An 18,983-nucleotide genomic window follows, 5' to 3' on the forward strand; every position below is an offset into this window, starting at 1 on the left:
TTCAACTCGAATCAGCCTCTGTCAATGTTAGTACAAATTAATACAACAATAAAATGTTTAGCTAAACGAATAAAAGAAATACGAAAGAAAAAAAGAGCAGTTTAACAAATTTCGAATAATAAAAAAAATGCTACGAGTCATGTGTTGTAAAATACTGCACAAACTTGGGCGTGAGATCGACGTCGAGAGACAAAATATTACCAGGTAAAAAAAAAGAGAAAAAAAAAAGAATAAATAAATAAAATATTTCCATGTAAATAGAATAAATAGATGAGCGATTGGCCGCGTACAGCGCACGGCGCTTCGTAGCGCGCGCGGCACACGGTGCGAACAAGAGTTCCATTTAGCGTCCGGTCACCGTGGCGACGACGGGCACACGAGTTCGACAGCCGCCGAGCCTCGCCGAGTCACCGTCCAGCGTGTGCGACTAAGCGTTACGATCCAAACGAAATAGTATTACGCTATTTATAAGCGCGATGGGATGCGCATTCGTCTGTTTCCGCTACTGCCTCGTCGCTGGTGCAGTTCTTCTTGGCGTAAGTCTTTCATCGTAATTTTTGCGAACTGCTGCGAGATCGTTCTTTCCTAATCCTTTCCTTTTTCCACCTGCGATCGAGATGGAATCGAGTCGTGCTTACGCAAAGTCCAAGACCGACCTGCCGACCGAAAGCAACGCTCGGGATCGCTCACCTCTCGCCGTCAGCGTTCCACCGTGCCTCGATCACGGATCGAAATCCAGTTGGTGTGCTATTATTGTGATCGTCGTGCAGCTGTTGCATTGCCATGCCATTCGGAGATCGCGCGTGCAATGGTGGGGCTTCGTTCGAGGGAGCGGCGCCAATCCGTCTCGCAATTAACGTGCGGCGGCAGTGATACTGATGATACCGGGAAGCTAGGTTGCTGCGCGAAAATAAAACGCGATCGTCTATATGAATAAAAAGAATTTTTGCGAAAGAATTAATAGGATTAAATTGAAATTATAGTATAAGATTAACATGAGAGCGGATCATTTACCTTAGAAAGTGCAGGCATAATATTTATGTCATTTAAAATTAATATGTTTAAGTCCAGTATATTAATTACTTATTGAATTATTGTATTAATTAAATTGTTGCAATATTATTGGTTTGCTCTCAAAATAGTTTCTGAAAAAAATGAATAAACACATTACTGTTTATTAAAGTTGCTAATAAAATTTATAATTAAATTTATCGAAAAATCGATAGATAACGCTTATCTTTTTTTTTTTTTATATTACGTCATATTATAAGTTTTAAACGTAGTTGATATCTATGCTGATACATTAATTAATAAAAGACAACGAGAGTTGAAGGAGAACGCGCTCGTAAACGGAGCGACCTTAATTAACACTTTATTCTGTTGCAGTTGTAGAAATATCGCTATGACTGCCAATTTTATATAATATGATTAATTTTTTCTAAACAATTTAATTTTAATTTCTCTATATTTAAATGTTTACTTTGATACTAACGATTTTAACAAGTTATTTATTTGAAATGTACATTTTGTGATTAAAATCTATTTTGCGATAAGATTAGTCTTGCTTTAATTCAAAAAGCAAGAAATCATACTGGTTTCTTCTTTCAACTATCGTTGTGATATTAGTAGAGTAGTGACGCGAAGCTTATTTTAAACGAACTATACAAGTGCCTCACCCATTTACAGATAAGATATTGTCTCCTCTTTCTCTTATCAGTACCTCTGTTATAAAAATCTGATAACGATCCGCATCGCAATCGCAAGCTACTAATTTTAAGGTAGAAGCGGTACAAATAATTTTTTTCAATCGATTTTTATCTTGTCCTTTTATCCATAGATTTCTGGCGGGATCGTGAGCATATTTGCTAGCTATTTCATTTATCAGTTGCACGAATATGCACCACTCACACCCAACCATGTGTGCGGGTCGCCCGCTACTTTGTTGGCGATGGGCATTATCACATGCGGGATTGGTTGGTTCGCCTGGCAATTTCTGGATTTTTCTAACAAAGGCCAAGTGATTATTGTAAGTTTATTTTATGAGATCTTTGGAGAAATAGTTAGAAAGTTTATACTTAATGTGAACTATTCGTACTCAGTATGCCGTAGCACTGGCAATTATCGTGCTGGTCGAAGCCGGTGTTGGGATTTGGGCCTTAGTGAGGCACGAACAAATAGACACCTTATCGTCCACGCGACACGAAGAAATATTTGCTCTCGCGATCACGGATCAAAAATCCACCTGGGATCACATGCAGTCGACAGTAAATATTACATTCTTTCTTTTTCTTTTTCGCACTTAGACATCATAATTTTATTTTGCCGCTAATATAATAATTAGTACTCAATCTTGTTTCGTGATGATTCCTATGGAATTTAAAATAAATTTAGACAAGTACGATAGTCTTAAAAAAAAACAGATATATGTAATTATAACAAAATAAGATATAAATCATAAATAAAAAACAAATCCGGATACCTTACATTCGATAAAACTTATTTTTAGTTAAGATGCTGTGGAATAGACGGACCTTCTGATTATCGTAGTATGGACGCAATTCCTTGGTCCTGCTGTAATACAACGAGTGAGGAAATTGACAATGGCACTGGTGGTATTTGTACTGCCATCAACAAGCGTGGTTGTCAGCATGTTGTATTAAATCGGACACGATCGATCCTCCTTCATATTTTTCTGCTCGCATTATGTACCGTATTGCTGCAGGTGTGTGTCCTCGCTCACTGACATTACTGGATTAATTAACTAATTAACTGATGTTTGCGTCAATTGCTTGTTTTAGATTTCTTTCATAGCGTGCACGACTTGTTACGTCAGGATCTACAAAGACAAGATGGAAAAAAGAATATCACAAATGACTGTGCGCACATCTCTGCAAGATACAAAAGAAACAGATACTAAGAACAACCTTTTGACACGTCAGTCGAAATATTTACATCATTCTGATGATCCCTAGCCAATTTCGCATGTTGCAAAGTATAGAGATGTGTGTCACTTAAAAACGTTGCATAATTGTGATATGCGAAATACATTTCGCGTGGTGACTACATCAACGATTTACAGGTACACTAGTGATATTAATATTATTCACGTAATACAGGGTACTCCAGATTGATTGAGAAATACTTCAACGTTGAACTTTTCAGAAAATACTTTTGCTAATTTTTCTACATATTTTGGAAACTAGCTTGTAAACTTTTAACATTAAATTATTTGGCAAATAAATCTCGATTAATATTTTAGATAAAATTAAAAAAATTATAATTACAGCGATGTATTGAAACTATATATCTTATTGTCTTCTTATTTTTCGAATTAAATGTAAGAAAAATGTGAAATATTTGGTCTATACTTGAAGTATTCTTCAATCTCGTTTAATTACTCTGTATTTAAAAAATGACAATATTGTAGAAGATGCCTTAATAGTATAACTATTTTTACTGCCTTTTCACGAGTGATTAGGTAATTCTTATGACACATTTCTATCTTAATATAATTTTTTATTTTTGTTCCTAGAGACATTAAAAATTTTTAATTATACAAAATTATTTTATCGTCTTATCAAAGTTTTTTTTTATATTTGTAAGACTTTTATTTAATTTAGTTGTACTTAATATATCTCTTAATACAAATAGTTGTTAAATGAGCAAAAATGTGCACAATATAATGCTTTAATCAACAACACTACTAACGAATATAGAATAATATAATCTAACCTGATACGAATATTATTTTTATATCTTATATTATGCAGAATAAATACTTAGATTAAATCTAATAGTAAAATATAACCATAATAATAATCGTTAAACGTGAATGCAGTCATTTTTGTTAGTTTTATTTATGTATTTCATTTTTAATTAATGTCTAATGTTTTCGTCGTCTTTTTGTTCACGCGCAACTTTTTGTAATAATTTTCTAAAAATTATGAGACCGATACTTTGCGAATATAAATTATTTTGTATAAAAAGCGTGATTATGTATTCAGTCATTTATAAGAACATAACTTTCATTAAAAAATAAAATTATACGCTTAAATATTTTTATTATTTAACATATGTGGTAAATATGCTAATAATGCCAATTTTATAAAACTTTTAATAAAATAAATATATATTATACTCTTATTTTATTAAATTTAATTTTTTTAATAAAATATTTATTTTATTATTAATTTATTATCAAAAATAAAAATGCAGCTAATATTGATATTTATTTACATCATAAATAAATTAAAGCAGAAATGTAAGTGGAAAATTTTTTCACATCATCCCTTATATACTTTCAAAATCACAGATTTGTATAAATGTACACACGGATCGTAAGGTGTACTCTTAATATTTGTCATGTCTAGAAATTTTTTTTATATTAATACCTTGCTATCTTTTTTTTTTAATACTGTATTATAAAATATGTCGGTAAATAAATGTACCGACTTATTTAAAGCTTGTAAAATAGGCTTGTTAAAAAGTATTTTGATCCTAATAAATGAATAGCGGAGTGTTGATTATCATATCCACTCACAACTACGCTTATTCAATAACAAGATACAGTCAATCGTTTAAATTATTTAAATTGGCTAAAACAAATTTGTAAATGTAATAAGTGTGAGATATTACCAGGTAATCCCATCTTCAATATTACATGGGTAATACGAAACCATTTAAATATCTGCTGTTTCAACATATTATGTTTTCTGCAACGAAAGTCTACCTCTCCATGGAAACATACGACGTCCCTAGTAACAAATTATTATTAATGACGCTAATACTATTGCAAATATATATTACTTAATAAGTGTCGACTCGGAAACGAACGATCATGCGAACGAGCGCATGCTTTCTTCTAGTCTGTTAAAAAGTTCAGGAGGGATAATTAACATTAATTACTTACCATTTGGCGACTTAATCTACTATCGTCATCGATACAAGTGATAATTTGCGGAAGTTCCTCGTTTCTTCGAAGAACTCTCAATGGTCTATATGTGTTATACGTCAACCATAAATAATCGGGTATTAAGCAGGCAACCACAATTAGTACAGTAAGTGCCCAGAATGAGGGTGATACCGATAATTTTTGAAAGACGCCATACATATCACCATCGAATTTTCTAAAAACAAAATTTCATAAATAAAAATAAGTTTTATTCATTAATATATAATCTTTTAAGTTTATAATTTTTTTTTATTATTGCAAAATTTGTACTTACACATCCATGATTGAATAGCTGACAGAACACACATAAAATACTATTTCAGACAATACTACACTCAAAATGAGTGGAACTGTCCAATATAAACTGTGTAATAAAATCTAAAATGACATTATTGTTAACAATACATAAATAACTTTTATAATAAATATTTTAAACATATTAAATTTTGATTACCTGTAGATTTGCTAGTAAAGTGACTATATGAACAATGCATGTACTGTAAGTCCATTGTCCAATCGACGTATTATCGGAAAGATATGTAGGATTAATGTATGTTATAGCATATACTGTAAAATATGTTACGCATGTATGCCATAATCCTAAAAAAAAGAGTTGTAATTAGTATTTGTCGTAATATATGTGTTAATAATAAAATAATGTAATATTAATTTTTGCACAAACCTAAAAGCAACCAAATAATGAATTGCTTTCTTGACATTAAATAATTGTTTTTATTAAGTTTATACAAATATGGACACTCCAGAAGTTTTTTCGCGTCGTAATTCTGTTCATATAAGGCGTATATCACTATCGGAAATGATGTGAACATTAGATTAAAACCCATTAGAAACATGCCATCATAAAGTTCCTATTAAGATTATATTTCTATAAATCTTACATATCAAATCAAATCTATATGTATGCCATGTAAATAGATTAGTCTTTTATATTTTAAATAATTTACCTATGCATTGCAAAAATAAGATCTTTTACATGCGGTAGAAAGAAAGATTACCTGGGTGGAAAAACCATTATGTATAGCAAAAAGCATCTGCGGCGTTATAAATACAACATTTTTGTAGAAGAAAAACTGCATTAAAAAGCTGATACGCATGTAATACCAGTGTCCGTGCACCAATAACGTTTTTCTCAGATACTTGAACTTTGTGAAAGCAAAATCGGCGGAGATCGATGCCTGGCGACCTTCTTTCCCTAATATTCCTATACCCACATGTGCTGATTGTATCATCGAGACATCGTTACCACCGTCACCGATAGCTGCAGTATGAGGCCGATTTCGTGACGTTTTTATCAAATGTACAACCTGCAAAAATAAATAAATAAGTTAATAATTTATTCGCATTTCTGTATGCGTTTAGAAACGAAAGAAAATTTAAACCTCGCTTTTTTGTAGAGGCGTCAGTCTGCAACAAACAACTGCTTCGCAGTTCATTCCGACAGTTTTAAATAAATGTGGACAATTTCGTAACGTTGCCGCCATACTAACACCGTCTATTATCAACCCATATTGCTTGTGTGGTTCCAATTTCATTTTTCGTCTGCAAAACAATTAAAAAAATATATTATTATCTAAGATAGTATACTTTAAATTATATCGTAAGATTTTTACGTGTAAACTATACTTACTCAAAAGTTGTGAGAACTAGGAAACAGCTTTGTTCCGAAGTTTCATCCATTAGTCTTAGAACTTCAGTACCTTTTTTAAAATGACCGCATAAAAAAGCAATGTTCTCCGCAGTTTCTGCCTTATCTCCAGTAAGCACCCATACCTAAAAATATATGTATATTTTAAATCGTCTTTAAAGTTAATTAATTTAATTAAAATAGAAATAAAACGTATAAATTTTAATAATATTAATATATCTGAATAATTGTACTAAAACAAAAGTAAGATAATTAATTGCCTGAAAGTTATTAAAAATTTATAAAACATGACGAAAGCAAAGCGTAAGAAACAAAGGATTTCTTCGATAGTTCACACAAAGACGGTGCAATGAACTAACTTTGATGCCAGCGACTCGTAAGCATTCCAAGGTCTCTTGAACCTTGTCCTGCAGGTGATCTTCTACCGCGGTTACTCCGAGCAAGGTGAGTCCGCTCTCCATGAGATTGTACGCTCTCGTTATATTTTCCTCTCTGTCTGGACCGATTATCTGTCTAGCTTGCTCGATGTTCGACATCAGACTCTCGTATTCGGAATACTGCATCTTTTTGTATGCAATCACCAACGTTCGCAAACCTCTCTAAAAATTAAAAAATTTAAATATTTGTTGTAATATAACTAATATAGCTAACAAAACAGTAATGCATCTTTTTTGTGCATAAAAAATTTTTTTTTTTATTGTAAAAAGAAGTAATAAAGTTCTTCGCTTAAGCTCTGATTTAATTTATTACAAACAAACCATAGAAAAATCATCGACGTGAACAACAGCTTTTTGTACTTGTCCCTCAGTTATCAATGGCAAAACAGCCGAATCCGCACCCTTGCAGTACAGCCAAATATCTTCTGACGAGTCTTTTACTATTACCGACATTCTCTTACGTTCTGTGCAAAATAATATTAGCGCTATTACTATTAAAAAGATATCAAATTAAAATATTCAAATTCGAGATATATTCCGATATTAACTCACCTGAGCTGAATTCCAATATCTCTAACTTATGGAAAATCAAATTATTCTCGTTGATCTTAATGTGCATCTCATCAGTAGTATTTTTTTGTAAAACAACGCCACATCTAGCACTCGCCTCCACTAACGCCTTCTCGTCTGCTGATGCCGCCTGCCATATGTTATACATGTTTGTATATCTCATTACGTTAAATCAGTCACGTTCGTTTAACTTTTATCTTAGATAAATTATTAGCGAATATTTATTAAAGAACACGCTTCCGCGAATTCAATATTTGCGTATGCTTGCATTGCTATTTTTACCTGATACTCTGGCAAATCCGGATGCATCATCAACGAACTGTTGACTCTTGTGACTTTTTTCAGTCTGAAACTCTCACGGAATTGAGTACGCTTGGCTATTATTTCGGGACGTCGGCTGGGCGGTGAAATTTGGACTATATGGCATAGCGAAATGCTTATCATGAAATGCCAAATTTCACTCTAAAATCATAGATTTTTAAATAATAGCGCTAAAATTACTATTTTTGTTAAGAACTTTATATGTAAATTTACAATTTATCTAAAACAATAACGCTATAATTTTCTTTCCTTTCTGATAATCTAATACTAATTAACATTTTTTTTACCTCCCACGATGACAATTTGACGGCTTCATTCTCATTCCCACTTGATGGCAATAAATATAGATTTCCGTCACAATCTTTCTCCATGTACACATTGCCGTTAATGGAACAGCGCCTGAACAGCATCAGATTTTCAGTGAGAGTGCCAGTTTTGTCACTAAATAGATACTCAACCTGGCCAAGATCTTCATTTAAGTCTGACGAATTGGCGAGTGCTGGTTGATCGTTGGCTTTGTCATACATGTCTAGGTCCCAACCGAAGTAAAAGGAGCCCAGAAACCGTTGCACTTCTGTCAAAACGCATGTAAATCTTCATTGGCGTAGTAGAATCTTTTTACGAGTATATTTTGTAAATATACATTTCGTTACTTTATAAATGCAGCTTTGTTTCAAAAGAAATAAATCAATTTAAATAATTAAAAATGTTTTATAAATATTTTCATGTAAAATAAAATTATTATAATATAAATAGAGAAAACTGTGCAAGAAAATTATCTTACCAACTGTGACATATAATGATATCGGCACGATATAATTAAATAAAAGTAGAAAACTCAGAATATCCGAAACTAATGAAGAAAAATTAATCTTAGGCTGTGGACCTAAATAACTCTCCCAGTCTTCGTTAGATTGAACATATAACTTCAGCAGAGTACACATCAATACTTCGATTATAAGTATCACGACATATACTGTAAGATATGTATTGATAGATCTAAAAATAGTAACGTTAAGATAAATGTAAATATAAAATGTAATTATCTTTATAAATACAAGTGTTTCTCGAATTTCTGTTGTATCATTCACAAAGGATAAAACTAAGTAGCGATATTGGTCGAGTTCTTATAAAACGAAACTTGAACATAATTACCTTTCAGCAATGGAGAATTTATTACTGACTATCTTTGAGTTTAGAGACAATTTTGAATCGTGCCCGGTGTAAACTGCGCAACCAACTACATATTCGGTGTCTTTTAATCTAGATCCGCGCAACATAAGATTTTCTATTGTTAGATGCCCGCTTGTTGTCTCACTGTCATTATTAATCTCAAGCTTGCCGTGGAAACTATAAAGATTGGCTGAGGGTTCTTGACATGTAATCGTCGCTTCCATCGCTACTATGTCTGAAAGCGGCATCGCCGAGATTACTTTCGGAACGTGTAACATCTAAAATTAAATATTATTATTACATTATTATTATGTATCTTGCTTTATAAAGATCGAGTACAAAGATAATTACTTTTAAATTTGTTTCACCGTCGAGATTTGATGTTGTGACATAACAACATCCCGGGGTATCGCTATGAAGAAGAACGATATCGCAAGGTACATCCTCGTCGCGAGAAACTTTTACAAAATCGCCTACTATTATTTGTTCACAGCAGATACTCTATAACATATTATATTTGTATGTAAAATGTATATTCGCTTTAATACCACAATTTATAAAAAAATATCTATCTATATAAATATATATAATTTTTGATAAATTGTGTATATATATAAATATATCTATATATTATCTGATAATATGTGGAAAGTATTTTATTGTTCTTTTTCTGCTTCGCAATGTAACAATAAAAATAAACAAAGCTTTAAAATTAATATTTTATAATCAGTAAAGCTAACATGTACGACAAACCTGTGCACATTTGTTGCGAATGACATTGACTAATTTTTGATTATCTTGTTTATCTATCTTGTAACGCAGGTAATCTTCATATCCTTGCTTACATGCAGTTACCAAAATGACAAACGTTAATGGTAAGGCGCTGGTTAACGGTGAAACTGGCGAATCTTTATTTGCAAGCGCAATTATCAACGAGAGTAGGAAGTAAAAATTTGCCACACGTCGGAATTGCTCAAAGAGATTTTTCGGGATAAAGTTCCATAGTGTGTACTGCAGATCAGACAGAAACAAATGCGATTATAATCTGTGGTACTTTTAAATGTGACTTTTGAAGTGATGATGTCATAATCATTTTTAGATGTGAAAATGAACGTCATGCGAGTGTTTAATTACGTCACTTAAATTATATAACAGCGAGTATTCTAAATTACAAAAGAAAAGAATAAATGAGAAATACCTTGTGCGACTGGATTCGATTGCTAACGAAACGTTTCCCTGATGGATCGTTGTGAGAATTAATCTTTACGATTCGGCGATCGGCAAGTATCGAGGATTTCGGACTCTGCAAACGAAACAATAGGTTAATTCAGCTGTTTCGAGTTTTACCCCCACCAGCTCTTATGAAAAATGAAGATCAACCGCGAGTGACGCGAAGCTAGCTACAACTGCTGCAAGACAAAAACGACAAGATTGACAACACAGCCATTACGTAAAATATGTAATCGGTGCCAGGATGGCGTAAAATAATATTGTTCATAAAATTTTTTGTATATATTCTAAATTAGTTCGTGAAATCGAGTTTCCAACATTTTTTAGTCTCGAATTATCCAGTATTTCTCGTGCGAACTAACGGTACTAACGTTCGTTCGTGTCACAGCAACTAATACGACGATGTACGCGAAAGCGCTAGGTTATTGGAGCGTTCAATCTATCAGGCTGCATTTATATCGACAATTAGTGCATCACCTCCGCCCGTGCTGGACAAATAATGAATGTAAGCCAATTGCCAAGCAATTTTACAAAAATAATCTGGTACGCTATGTACATGACGGTGATAAAGGCGATGAGAAAGATAATGTGCTCAATATGAACAATAGTCAGTACTTGGATCACCTTTATAAGGCTTGGCTTGAAGATCGAAAATCTGTGAGTCCCTCATGGGACTCGTATTTTAAAATGATCCACGCGAAAAATCTCAAGAACTCTCCGAGCACGAAATCTAGTTCGATTCGTGCCAATTCGTCTTCTAAATTAATGACGTTAAATTTAAAAGACAGACAAACAGGCAAGAGCAAGTTTTAAATTTAATTTTAGCCATTTTATAAAATTATATCATTAATGTCGATTATAATTTATATAATTTAAAATAAATAATATATTTTTTTCTACATTGGATTGTATACAATACATATATTACTATTAATTACATTTTTTAATTAATTAATATTTAGCAAGACCGTTAATTTTTCTAAAATTATATCATTAATGTCGATTATAATTTATACAATTTAAAATAAATTATATATTTTTTTCTACATTGGATTATATACAATACATATATTACTATTAATTACATTTTTTAATTAATTAATATTTAGCAAGACGGTTAATGAAAGAACCCTTTCGAGAGAAATCAAATGGCCAAATGCAAGGAGATGAATATATAAGCGGTGCACTTGATATTAATGCCACAATTCGAGCGTATCAGGTATCTATATTTTTACAAAATTTTTGTACTTTTGCTTTTATACTTCTGTATTAATGCTTATTTTATTTAATTAAAAGGCACGTGGTCACTTAATAGCAGACACTGATCCACTGGGTATACAAAATCCAGAATCAGCAAAGTTACAAGGCACTGCAAATTTACCACCTGAAATTGTAGTACGGCATCATCTTAAAGGAATGACAGAAGAGGACATGAACAGGGAATTTCCTCTTGCATCCTTAACCGTTATCGGAGGCGATAAGAGAAGTTTACCATTGCGGGAGATATTAATGAGACTTAATCAGGTTTACTGTGGTCATTTAGGTCTCGAATACACATACATTCACGATCTCAATACGGTATGTAATAACAGAATTTTAGTTAATAGTAATCGTGTACTTAAAAATAACTAAAATGGCTTTTTCGTCATTTTTAATTAACAATGAGAAAAAAAAGAAATTTGCAAATATAAAAAAAAATATAAGTTATATACATTGAATTAGTTAGATTGGTTGAGACAAAAATTTGAGATACCAGGTGCTTGGGAATTGCCTACGGAGCATCGCAAATGGACTTGGATGAATATTATGAAGAGTGTAAGCTTTGAAAGTTTTTTAGCGAAGAAATACGGAACGGAAAAAAGATTCGGATTAGAAGGTTGCGAATCATTCATACCATCTATGGCGGAATGCATAGAAACGTCGGCGCTAAATGGTAATATTACCTTCTGGATTTCGATTTACACAAAATTACGAAGCAATTTCTGAGTTTTAATTGATGATATCTTTAATTTTATTATTCTGATTTATTTGGGTATTAATTCGTTAGGAGTTGAAACTATAATTATCGGTATGGCTCATCGCGGCCGTTTAAATACGTTGGCAAATATTTGTTCGAAACCATTGAGTCAATTGTTCACTCAGTTTAATCCAATTGCTTTGGAGGGATTCGGTTCCGGTGATGTAAAATATCACCTCGGAACGCTCTCGGAAAAATTACTAGAAAGGTGAAGAAAGCCACCGGGCTGTAAATTTGGTTTGAATACGTGAATACGTCAGGCGTTGATATCTAAACTAATTTAATATTAAAATTAAATTGAAAAAGAGAAAGACAAAATGTTCATCATAAATATTTTAATCTATTGTGATTTTTAGAACTAAAAAGAAGGTGCTTCTTGCCATAATGGCGAATTCTTCTCATTTAGAAGCAATCGATCCGGCCATAGTCGGTCGTGTTCGCGCTGAACAAGTCGAGAAAGGTGACTCTAAACGTACGTATTTAAAATAAGCGGTTTGCTAACAGATGATAATAGACATACTTTAAGTAAATTTACTTTAAACAGATGGCAAAAAATCGTTGGCTATATTGGTTCACGGTGACGCTGCTTTTGCCGGTCAAGGTGTTGTTTACGAAACGATGCATCTTACTAATTTGCCAGAGTACACAACGGGTGGTGTTATGCATATCGTAATTAATAATCAAGTAAGAATAAGTTTCTCTATAATGACAATACTTTTAATTTTATTAATATTTATGAAATAATCAAATAGTCAAAATTTAATTATTTTCTTTTAAATAACTATACAGTTTAAAAATAAAAATTATTTTAATAATTCTAGATAGGATTTACAACTGATCCAAGATATTCACGATCCAGTGCGCATTGTACGGATGTCGCGCGTGTTGTTAACGCTCCTATTTTTCACATACATGCTGACGATCCCGATTTAGTGACTTACTGCAGTAAAGTGGCCAGCGAATATCGGTAAATGTGATTTGTTTTATAAATTTTCTTATCGTTTTATTCTAAAAAATTAAACATGACTGCTTCGGCTGTCTAATTATGTTTTTATTGCTTAATTGCAAGCATTTTATTTAAAGAATAAATTTATTACTATAAATGTTAAAAAATTACAAAAAATAATTTAAATAAAATAATATATTTTGCGATAAAAATATATTCTGTTATTAGGGCTACTTTTCATAACGATGTAGTATTGGATATCGTTGGATATCGAAAAAATGGTCATAACGAAATGGATGAGCCGATGCTTACTCAACCGCTCATGTATAAACGAATAAAAGATCATCCTAGTGTTTTATCTATATACAGCAATAAATTATTTAAGGAAGGCGTGATAACAGAAACTTTTGCAAAAGAGGTTGAGAAAAATTATATGTATAGTTAACCGTTATACAATATAATTAATCGTTTTAAAACTGGTAGTTTAATTCTGTCATGAATATAAATGCATCATTATTTTTGTGCATAGGAAATAGAAAAATACATGAATTACTGCGAAGAAGAGTTCAAGAAAGCGCAAAGTATAAGCTCAATGCAAATGAGCGACTGGCATGACGTGCCCTGGACCGAGTTTTTTTCGAATCAAACTCCGAGAAATAAGATACCGCCGACTGGTATTGATATTGCGACCATTAAGACAATTTGTCATGCTATATCCACCCCTCCGAAGGATATCGAGGCTCATGTTCAAGTTAGTTGTAAGGCAGTTCTAATATAAACTTTTTAAAATGTTTTATTAAACATAGGTGCTAAGGGCGATGGATAGACGAGCGAAACTGAAAGAGGCTCGACAGATCGACTGGGCAATGGGAGAGTGCTTGGCTTTTCTCAGTTTACTAAAGGAGGGTCATCACGTTAGATTATCTGGTCAAGATGTTGAGCGAGGCACCTTTACGCAACGAATACACATCATTCACGATCAAAGCAAAGACAAGGTGTACAAGAACATCCTGCATGACGTCTTTCCGAGGCAGGCCTTGTACACCGTCACAAATTCATCGTTATCGGAATACGGCGTGTGTGGTGAGGAGAAATTATCTAACCATTAGCTAATTATTGTGTCATCGTATACGAGTTGATAGCGATATCTATTTTTGTTGTGCACTTATATTATTCTTATCGACAATACATACATTTGTTTCAATGTATGGATTCTTTAAGTCTAACTTTTATTAACATATGCAAAAAAATGTATTTGAATAAATTTCTAATTAACGGTGGTTAACGATAATCAATATTTAACGAATGTTCGGCGAGAAAAGGATTTGAATTGGGATACTCTGCGTACAATCATAATACTCTGACTCTCTGGGAAGCACAGTTTGGCGACTTTGCTAATAATTGTCAGGTACTTAAGACTTCTGTCCTATTTGTAGCAGAATTTTGATTTTTTTACTTTATTAACTTTTAATTTGCAATGCCTCGAGAAGTAAGATTTTTTGACATTTCTAGTTGCAATTGAACGGGGCATAAGTGTTTATAAATTACCGTATATTCCAAAAGGATAATCGCAATTTTATAAAAAAAATTATAAAAATATTTATTGAATATTTTTAATAACTTTAAATTGTTTTTTAGGTTATACTAGATTGCCTGTTATGTTCTGGGCAAACTAAGTGGGGTAGACAGGTAGGATTGGTATTGTTGTTACCGCATGGCTTGGAGGGTCAGGGGCCAGAACATTCGTCTGCTAGATTAGAGAGATTTCTTCAGTTGTGCGACGATGAAGGTACTTACGTGCCCGGAACGGAGCCTGGTGCCCCACCCGGTGAAAATGTTGATCAAATTATGACGAGACAGCTTTTTGAGATAAATTGGATCGTTTGCAATCCTACGACACCCGCCAATCTCTTTCATCTTTTACGCCGACAGATTTTAATGCCGTTCCGCAAACCATTGGTAAGTTTAAGTTTTATTTTACGCAGAAATTGCAAATAACTTTTTAACGAAATTTATTACATGACAAACAGTAGAATATTCTGACATTTGCTCGCGCACACGTTCCATTATACTGAATACTCAACTTATACTTTGAAATGTTTATCAAACACTCGTCGTATCATCCATTTTTTACTGACGTACAGAATAGTGTAATAGTAAAAAAAATTAGACACTAAGTGCTATATCTATCGCGGTCATGTCATTACCATTATTTTAAATACAATGTTAGTTTTTTAATTTTTATTACACGAATGTTATATGCACGATTATTGACTATTAAATTGTTACATAAAGTTTATTTCATCACATAAATTTTTTAAGTTATTTATTCGAATAATTTTTAAAGTTAAATTTTAATAGTTTGTCACATGTAAGACAAATCACGCGTTTTATTTAATATTATTGTTATAATAATTAATTTTATTTTTGGAATTATAATAACACATTTTAAATATCATGCAGGTTGTTATGACTCCTAAATCATTACTACGTCATCCGATGGCAATATCAAATTTCGAAGATATGGGACCAGGTACAAGCTTTCAACCAGTTCTACCAGATCCTTTCGTGAAGCCAGAAAATGTGAAGAAGGTATTAATCTGTACCGGAAAGGTGTATTACGATTTGGTTGTCGAACGACAGGAACGGCAGTTAGAAGATAAGATTGCGATTATTAGAATCGAACAACTCTGTCCTTTTCCGTATCATCTCTTCGCAACAGAAATAATAAAATATCCGCAAGCAAAAGTAAGACTTTTTCGATTATGATAATGTATCTAATTCTTGAGCTACGCACATACATCTGTGAAACCTTCAAATTAGCGATATCTTTGAATTTTCTTTTTCTTTTGTATGTGGATAACAATAAAAATATTTTCTACATAATATTTTTATATTTGCAGATTATGTGGCTACAAGAAGAGCACAGGAATCAAGGCGCTTATTGTTATATAAAAGATAGGATAGCCTTAGCCTTGGGTATTCCATTGGAAGATATAAAGTACGGCGGGCGATCTGCTTCGGCATCGCCAGCGACAGGTAGTAAGATTATTTACAAAAATGAGCATGATAATCTTATGGCAACAGCAATGAAAATTGATTAGACTTATAGAAATTACCGTAATACTAATTACTAAAAATATAAGAACAGAATTAACTGTTATTCGTTTTATAATAACCGATTATACGGTTAATTATTGGATTTATGAACAGCTCACTCACCAGTAAGCATGAATATTTGGCATGTCCTTGATTCGCACACGAAAAAATTATTTTTTTTATATAGTTCCACATCACATTTTCGTTTTTATCGCTCTTTTAGAAGACTTCTTACATTAGACATGAATCGCAATAACGTACAATGCGATACTAGAGTCAAGCGTTGATTAAGCCAGAGAGGCGCTAATATCCATCGGTGTATACACACAGAAAGAATTTACACCTTGAATATAAAGGCCACAATTATTAACGACTTAAATAATTTTATTTGCAATACTGGCCAACAGTAACTTCATTGTTCTTACTTTTAACATTGACCTTTACTGTAGCGTACTAAGAAATTTCTTTAAATGAGATATCTCAGGTATTACCAGATTTTATCTTTAATTTGGCGAACGAGAAAGCTGAAAAATTCAAAGATATTGATTTGAAGTAGGAGAGGTTGATAAGTGTACCGATAAACGTCCGTTTTCATTGAATTGGCTTTTGACGCGTCCGGTATCTTTTATTTAAGCTTTTGTTTATTTAGAGGACAAATTTTAGTTATCAATATAAATTTAAATTTTAAATTAAAAAAAAAAATTGATATGGGCTGCTAACTTTACATAATATTTTTGCAACGTCATTGTGAAGAAGTTTAAGTTTGATGCCTTCATTAATATTAATTAAAGCAATATATTTGCACACACATAAGCGATTAATAAGTGTTCGGAAAAGACAAGAAGCTTTACGTATCATACTTTTCTTTGAATTGCAAAAACAATATTAATGTTGAAAGAATAAAATTTTATATTGTAAAATAAGATATTTTAAGCAGCACGTAAGCAAGCGAAAAATGCACACAAGACGTGAATATGTCTTACCATTTCGTCGAGTTGACAATGTTCAAAGTAACGTGCGTAATTCTAACAACAAAAGGAACTGTGACACTTGGTCAATTATTTTTTTTTCTTCATTTTTACATTTATATTGCGATAAGGAATATGCACTTTATATTTTTTATATATCCATTGTCTTTACTCATACCATCACTAAAAGAATATTGACACAATACCGTCCACAATTTCAGAATCGATTCGATAGCTGTGTTTTAGCGATACACACTGCAAACAAATTCGTTTTCCTGAATAATGTATAGAAAAGATACATTCTCATTATATGCATGATAACTAGACAGTACTTGTGGCAGTGCGCATGTAATAATTAAAAATAAATAAAAATAATATATTAGGAAAAATAAATAACCATTTTAATTAGTGGCAATTAATTAAAAATAACATACTTATCTACATCACTACAAGTAAAATTGTAATCTTGAAAAAAAAAGACAGATTAAGCGCTTGCTAATTAGATTTATCAGCTTAAATTGAATATATTTGTATGTGTCGACATTTCTTTTTGAAGAATGGTGAAATAATTTTTTCTAAATAAAAAATATAAATATAGAGACATGTGATTGTAACGAAGATAAACTAGATTGATTCGACGTATTAATTAAAGAAAAACAACTGTAAATGGCAATGATTAATTATCGCAAAAGTAAAAATGAAGAAACGTCCAATGTCATTGATATCTCTTTCTTTCTTGTTTCTTACCGGTTTTCTTTTTTTTTTCTTTCGTAAAACACGCTGCTTGACGGTAATATTTTTCGTTTTGAGTGTAACGCGCGTGAGTGTATACTCTGTCACTGAAGGGAAACCCGATACTGAAAATACTCTCGACCGTGACAACGGATAAGAAAATCTTTATCAAGTGATTTGCGCACCCACCTTCGTATCGTTCATTAACGATCGTGAGTACGAATCGTCGTCTATCGCGAGCAGGACAGATAAGACAGCGAGGAAAGAAACTGTCACTATCTATTTCTACTTTTCGTCAACTCATTTCTGATTAGTGAGAGATAACGCTTAACTTTGTTGAGTCTCGCACCGGTTTATAACAAAATTAGTATTTTGCAGTAGTGCGAGTGCAAAGTTAGAGTGCATATAATTATACATTTTTATATATTGATAATCATTTGTATGTTAGTTTGAATAATTTAATTCCGATTTTTTTATTCGCTGATGTGCATACAATTTTGCCAATTGCATCGATACGTGGGCATGAGTTGGTAGCGCACGTTTCGAACTTTTCAGTAACGGAACGCCATAACGGCAGTGAACACGTCGCGGTCGTCGATCGCGTATTTAGAGGCGTTGCGACGCGTACAATCGTAATTAAGAACGTAAGTAATAGTAATTAATTATACGCCGGTGGTAATTCGCGATCGTGATCGTCGAGATTTGTCTCGAGACGCTTTAGTTACTCCATATATCGCGGAATCTGTTGCGCGCCTACTGCGCCGCGGATACCTCTCTTCTCGTTTTAATTTGCGTATTTAATTATTCGTTTATAGCTTATTTGGACTTTTAATATACGGGACATTATATGAATAGCAAGAAAATCTGTCTGAA

The 18,983-nt window shown here is 32.5% G+C and overlaps 4 protein-coding genes across 8 annotated transcripts; 3 read left to right on the forward strand and 1 right to left on the reverse strand.

Moving 5' to 3' along the window:
• Positions 1–393: 393 nt before the first annotated feature.
• On the forward strand, positions 394–4,772 carry LOC139108263 (23 kDa integral membrane protein). Its single transcript, XM_070666396.1, has 5 exons — positions 394–536; positions 1,838–2,026; positions 2,100–2,264; positions 2,507–2,722; positions 2,799–4,772. Exons 1-5 carry the CDS (start codon positions 477–479, stop codon positions 2,970–2,972), a joined length of 804 nt encoding a protein of 267 aa, XP_070522497.1. The 5' UTR covers positions 394–476; the 3' UTR covers positions 2,973–4,772.
• LOC139108257 (phospholipid-transporting ATPase IF) lies at positions 2,096–18,453 on the reverse strand. Of its 4 annotated transcripts, none has more exons than XM_070666387.1 (22): positions 18,126–18,453; positions 17,394–17,435; positions 10,317–10,421; positions 9,872–10,129; positions 9,470–9,619; positions 9,101–9,396; positions 8,730–8,944; positions 8,233–8,519; positions 7,907–8,086; positions 7,607–7,754; positions 7,376–7,518; positions 6,977–7,216; positions 6,600–6,742; positions 6,352–6,511; positions 5,968–6,276; positions 5,634–5,820; positions 5,406–5,551; positions 5,226–5,329; positions 4,910–5,126; positions 4,636–4,754; positions 2,532–2,836; positions 2,096–2,367 (listed from the first exon to the last, which is right to left on the reverse strand). In XM_070666387.1, exons 2-20 carry the CDS (start codon positions 17,394–17,396, stop codon positions 4,704–4,706), a joined length of 3,342 nt encoding a protein of 1,113 aa, XP_070522488.1. In that variant the 5' UTR covers positions 17,397–17,435; positions 18,126–18,453; the 3' UTR covers positions 2,096–2,367; positions 2,532–2,836; positions 4,636–4,703. The 4 variants fall into 4 exon arrangements, with proteins under 4 accessions (XP_070522488.1, XP_070522489.1, XP_070522486.1 ...); XM_070666388.1 differs by having other exon boundaries at positions 17,394–17,451; XM_070666385.1 differs by having other exon boundaries at positions 17,394–17,633.
• On the forward strand, positions 10,751–12,482 carry LOC139108164 (2-oxoglutarate dehydrogenase, mitochondrial-like). The gene is made up of 4 exons (XM_070666260.1): positions 10,751–11,144; positions 11,458–11,567; positions 11,645–11,926; positions 12,071–12,482. The coding sequence occupies exons 1-4, from the start codon at positions 10,751–10,753 to the stop codon at positions 12,332–12,334; spliced, it is 1,050 nt and encodes a 349-aa protein (XP_070522361.1). The 3' UTR covers positions 12,335–12,482.
• Positions 12,190–14,224, forward strand: LOC139108261 (2-oxoglutarate dehydrogenase complex component E1-like). 2 transcript variants are annotated; one of them, XM_070666394.1, is made up of 6 exons: positions 12,190–12,281; positions 12,722–12,837; positions 12,910–13,049; positions 13,187–13,332; positions 13,540–13,729; positions 13,841–14,189. In XM_070666394.1, the coding sequence occupies exons 2-6, from the start codon at positions 12,750–12,752 to the stop codon at positions 14,087–14,089; spliced, it is 813 nt and encodes a 270-aa protein (XP_070522495.1). In that variant the 5' UTR covers positions 12,190–12,281; positions 12,722–12,749; the 3' UTR covers positions 14,090–14,189. The 2 variants fall into 2 exon arrangements, with proteins under 2 accessions (XP_070522495.1, XP_070522496.1); XM_070666395.1 differs by lacking the exon at positions 12,190–12,281 and having other exon boundaries at positions 12,620–12,837; positions 13,841–13,985; positions 14,118–14,224.
• Positions 18,454–18,983: the final 530 nt, after the last annotated feature.

This window comes from Cardiocondyla obscurior, linkage group LG14 (genome assembly GCF_019399895.1).
Source record: "Cardiocondyla obscurior isolate alpha-2009 linkage group LG14, Cobs3.1, whole genome shotgun sequence".
In the NCBI taxonomy this organism is placed as follows: domain Eukaryota; kingdom Metazoa; phylum Arthropoda; class Insecta; order Hymenoptera; family Formicidae; genus Cardiocondyla; species Cardiocondyla obscurior.

Bases quoted from the DNA above. Each gene is read 5' to 3' on its own strand.
- LOC139108164 (XM_070666260.1), top strand. From the start codon at position 10,751: ATGTACGCGAAAGCGCTAGGTTATTGGAGCGTTCAATCTATCAGGCTG. The intron at 11,568-11,644 runs GTATCTATATTT...TTTAATTAAAAG, and splicing joins CCACAATTCGAGCGTATCAG to GCACGTGGTCACTTAATAGC. The intron at 11,927-12,070 runs GTATGTAATAAC...ACATTGAATTAG, and splicing joins ACATTCACGATCTCAATACG to TTAGATTGGTTGAGACAAAA.
- LOC139108261 (XM_070666394.1), top strand. From the start codon at position 12,750: ATGGCGAATTCTTCTCATTTAGAAGCAATCGATCCGGCCATAGTCGGT. The intron at 12,838-12,909 runs GTACGTATTTAA...TACTTTAAACAG, and splicing joins CGAGAAAGGTGACTCTAAAC to ATGGCAAAAAATCGTTGGCT. The intron at 13,730-13,840 runs GTTGAGAAAAAT...TTTTGTGCATAG, and splicing joins CAGAAACTTTTGCAAAAGAG to GAAATAGAAAAATACATGAA.
- LOC139108263 (XM_070666396.1), top strand. From the start codon at position 477: ATGGGATGCGCATTCGTCTGTTTCCGCTACTGCCTCGTCGCTGGTGCA. The intron at 537-1,837 runs GTAAGTCTTTCA...TTTTATCCATAG, and splicing joins CTGGTGCAGTTCTTCTTGGC to ATTTCTGGCGGGATCGTGAG. The intron at 2,265-2,506 runs GTAAATATTACA...ACTTATTTTTAG, and splicing joins GGGATCACATGCAGTCGACA to TTAAGATGCTGTGGAATAGA.
- LOC139108257 (XM_070666384.1), bottom strand. From the start codon at position 15,228: ATGAAAGAGATTGGCGGGTGTCGTAGGATTGCAAACGATCCAATTTAT. The intron at 7,519-7,606 runs GTGAGTTAATAT...TATTTTGCACAG, and splicing joins GATATTGGAATTCAGCTCAG to AACGTAAGAGAATGTCGGTA. The intron at 5,821-5,967 runs GTAATCTTTCTT...TAATCTTAATAG, and splicing joins ATAATGGTTTTTCCACCCAG to GAACTTTATGATGGCATGTT.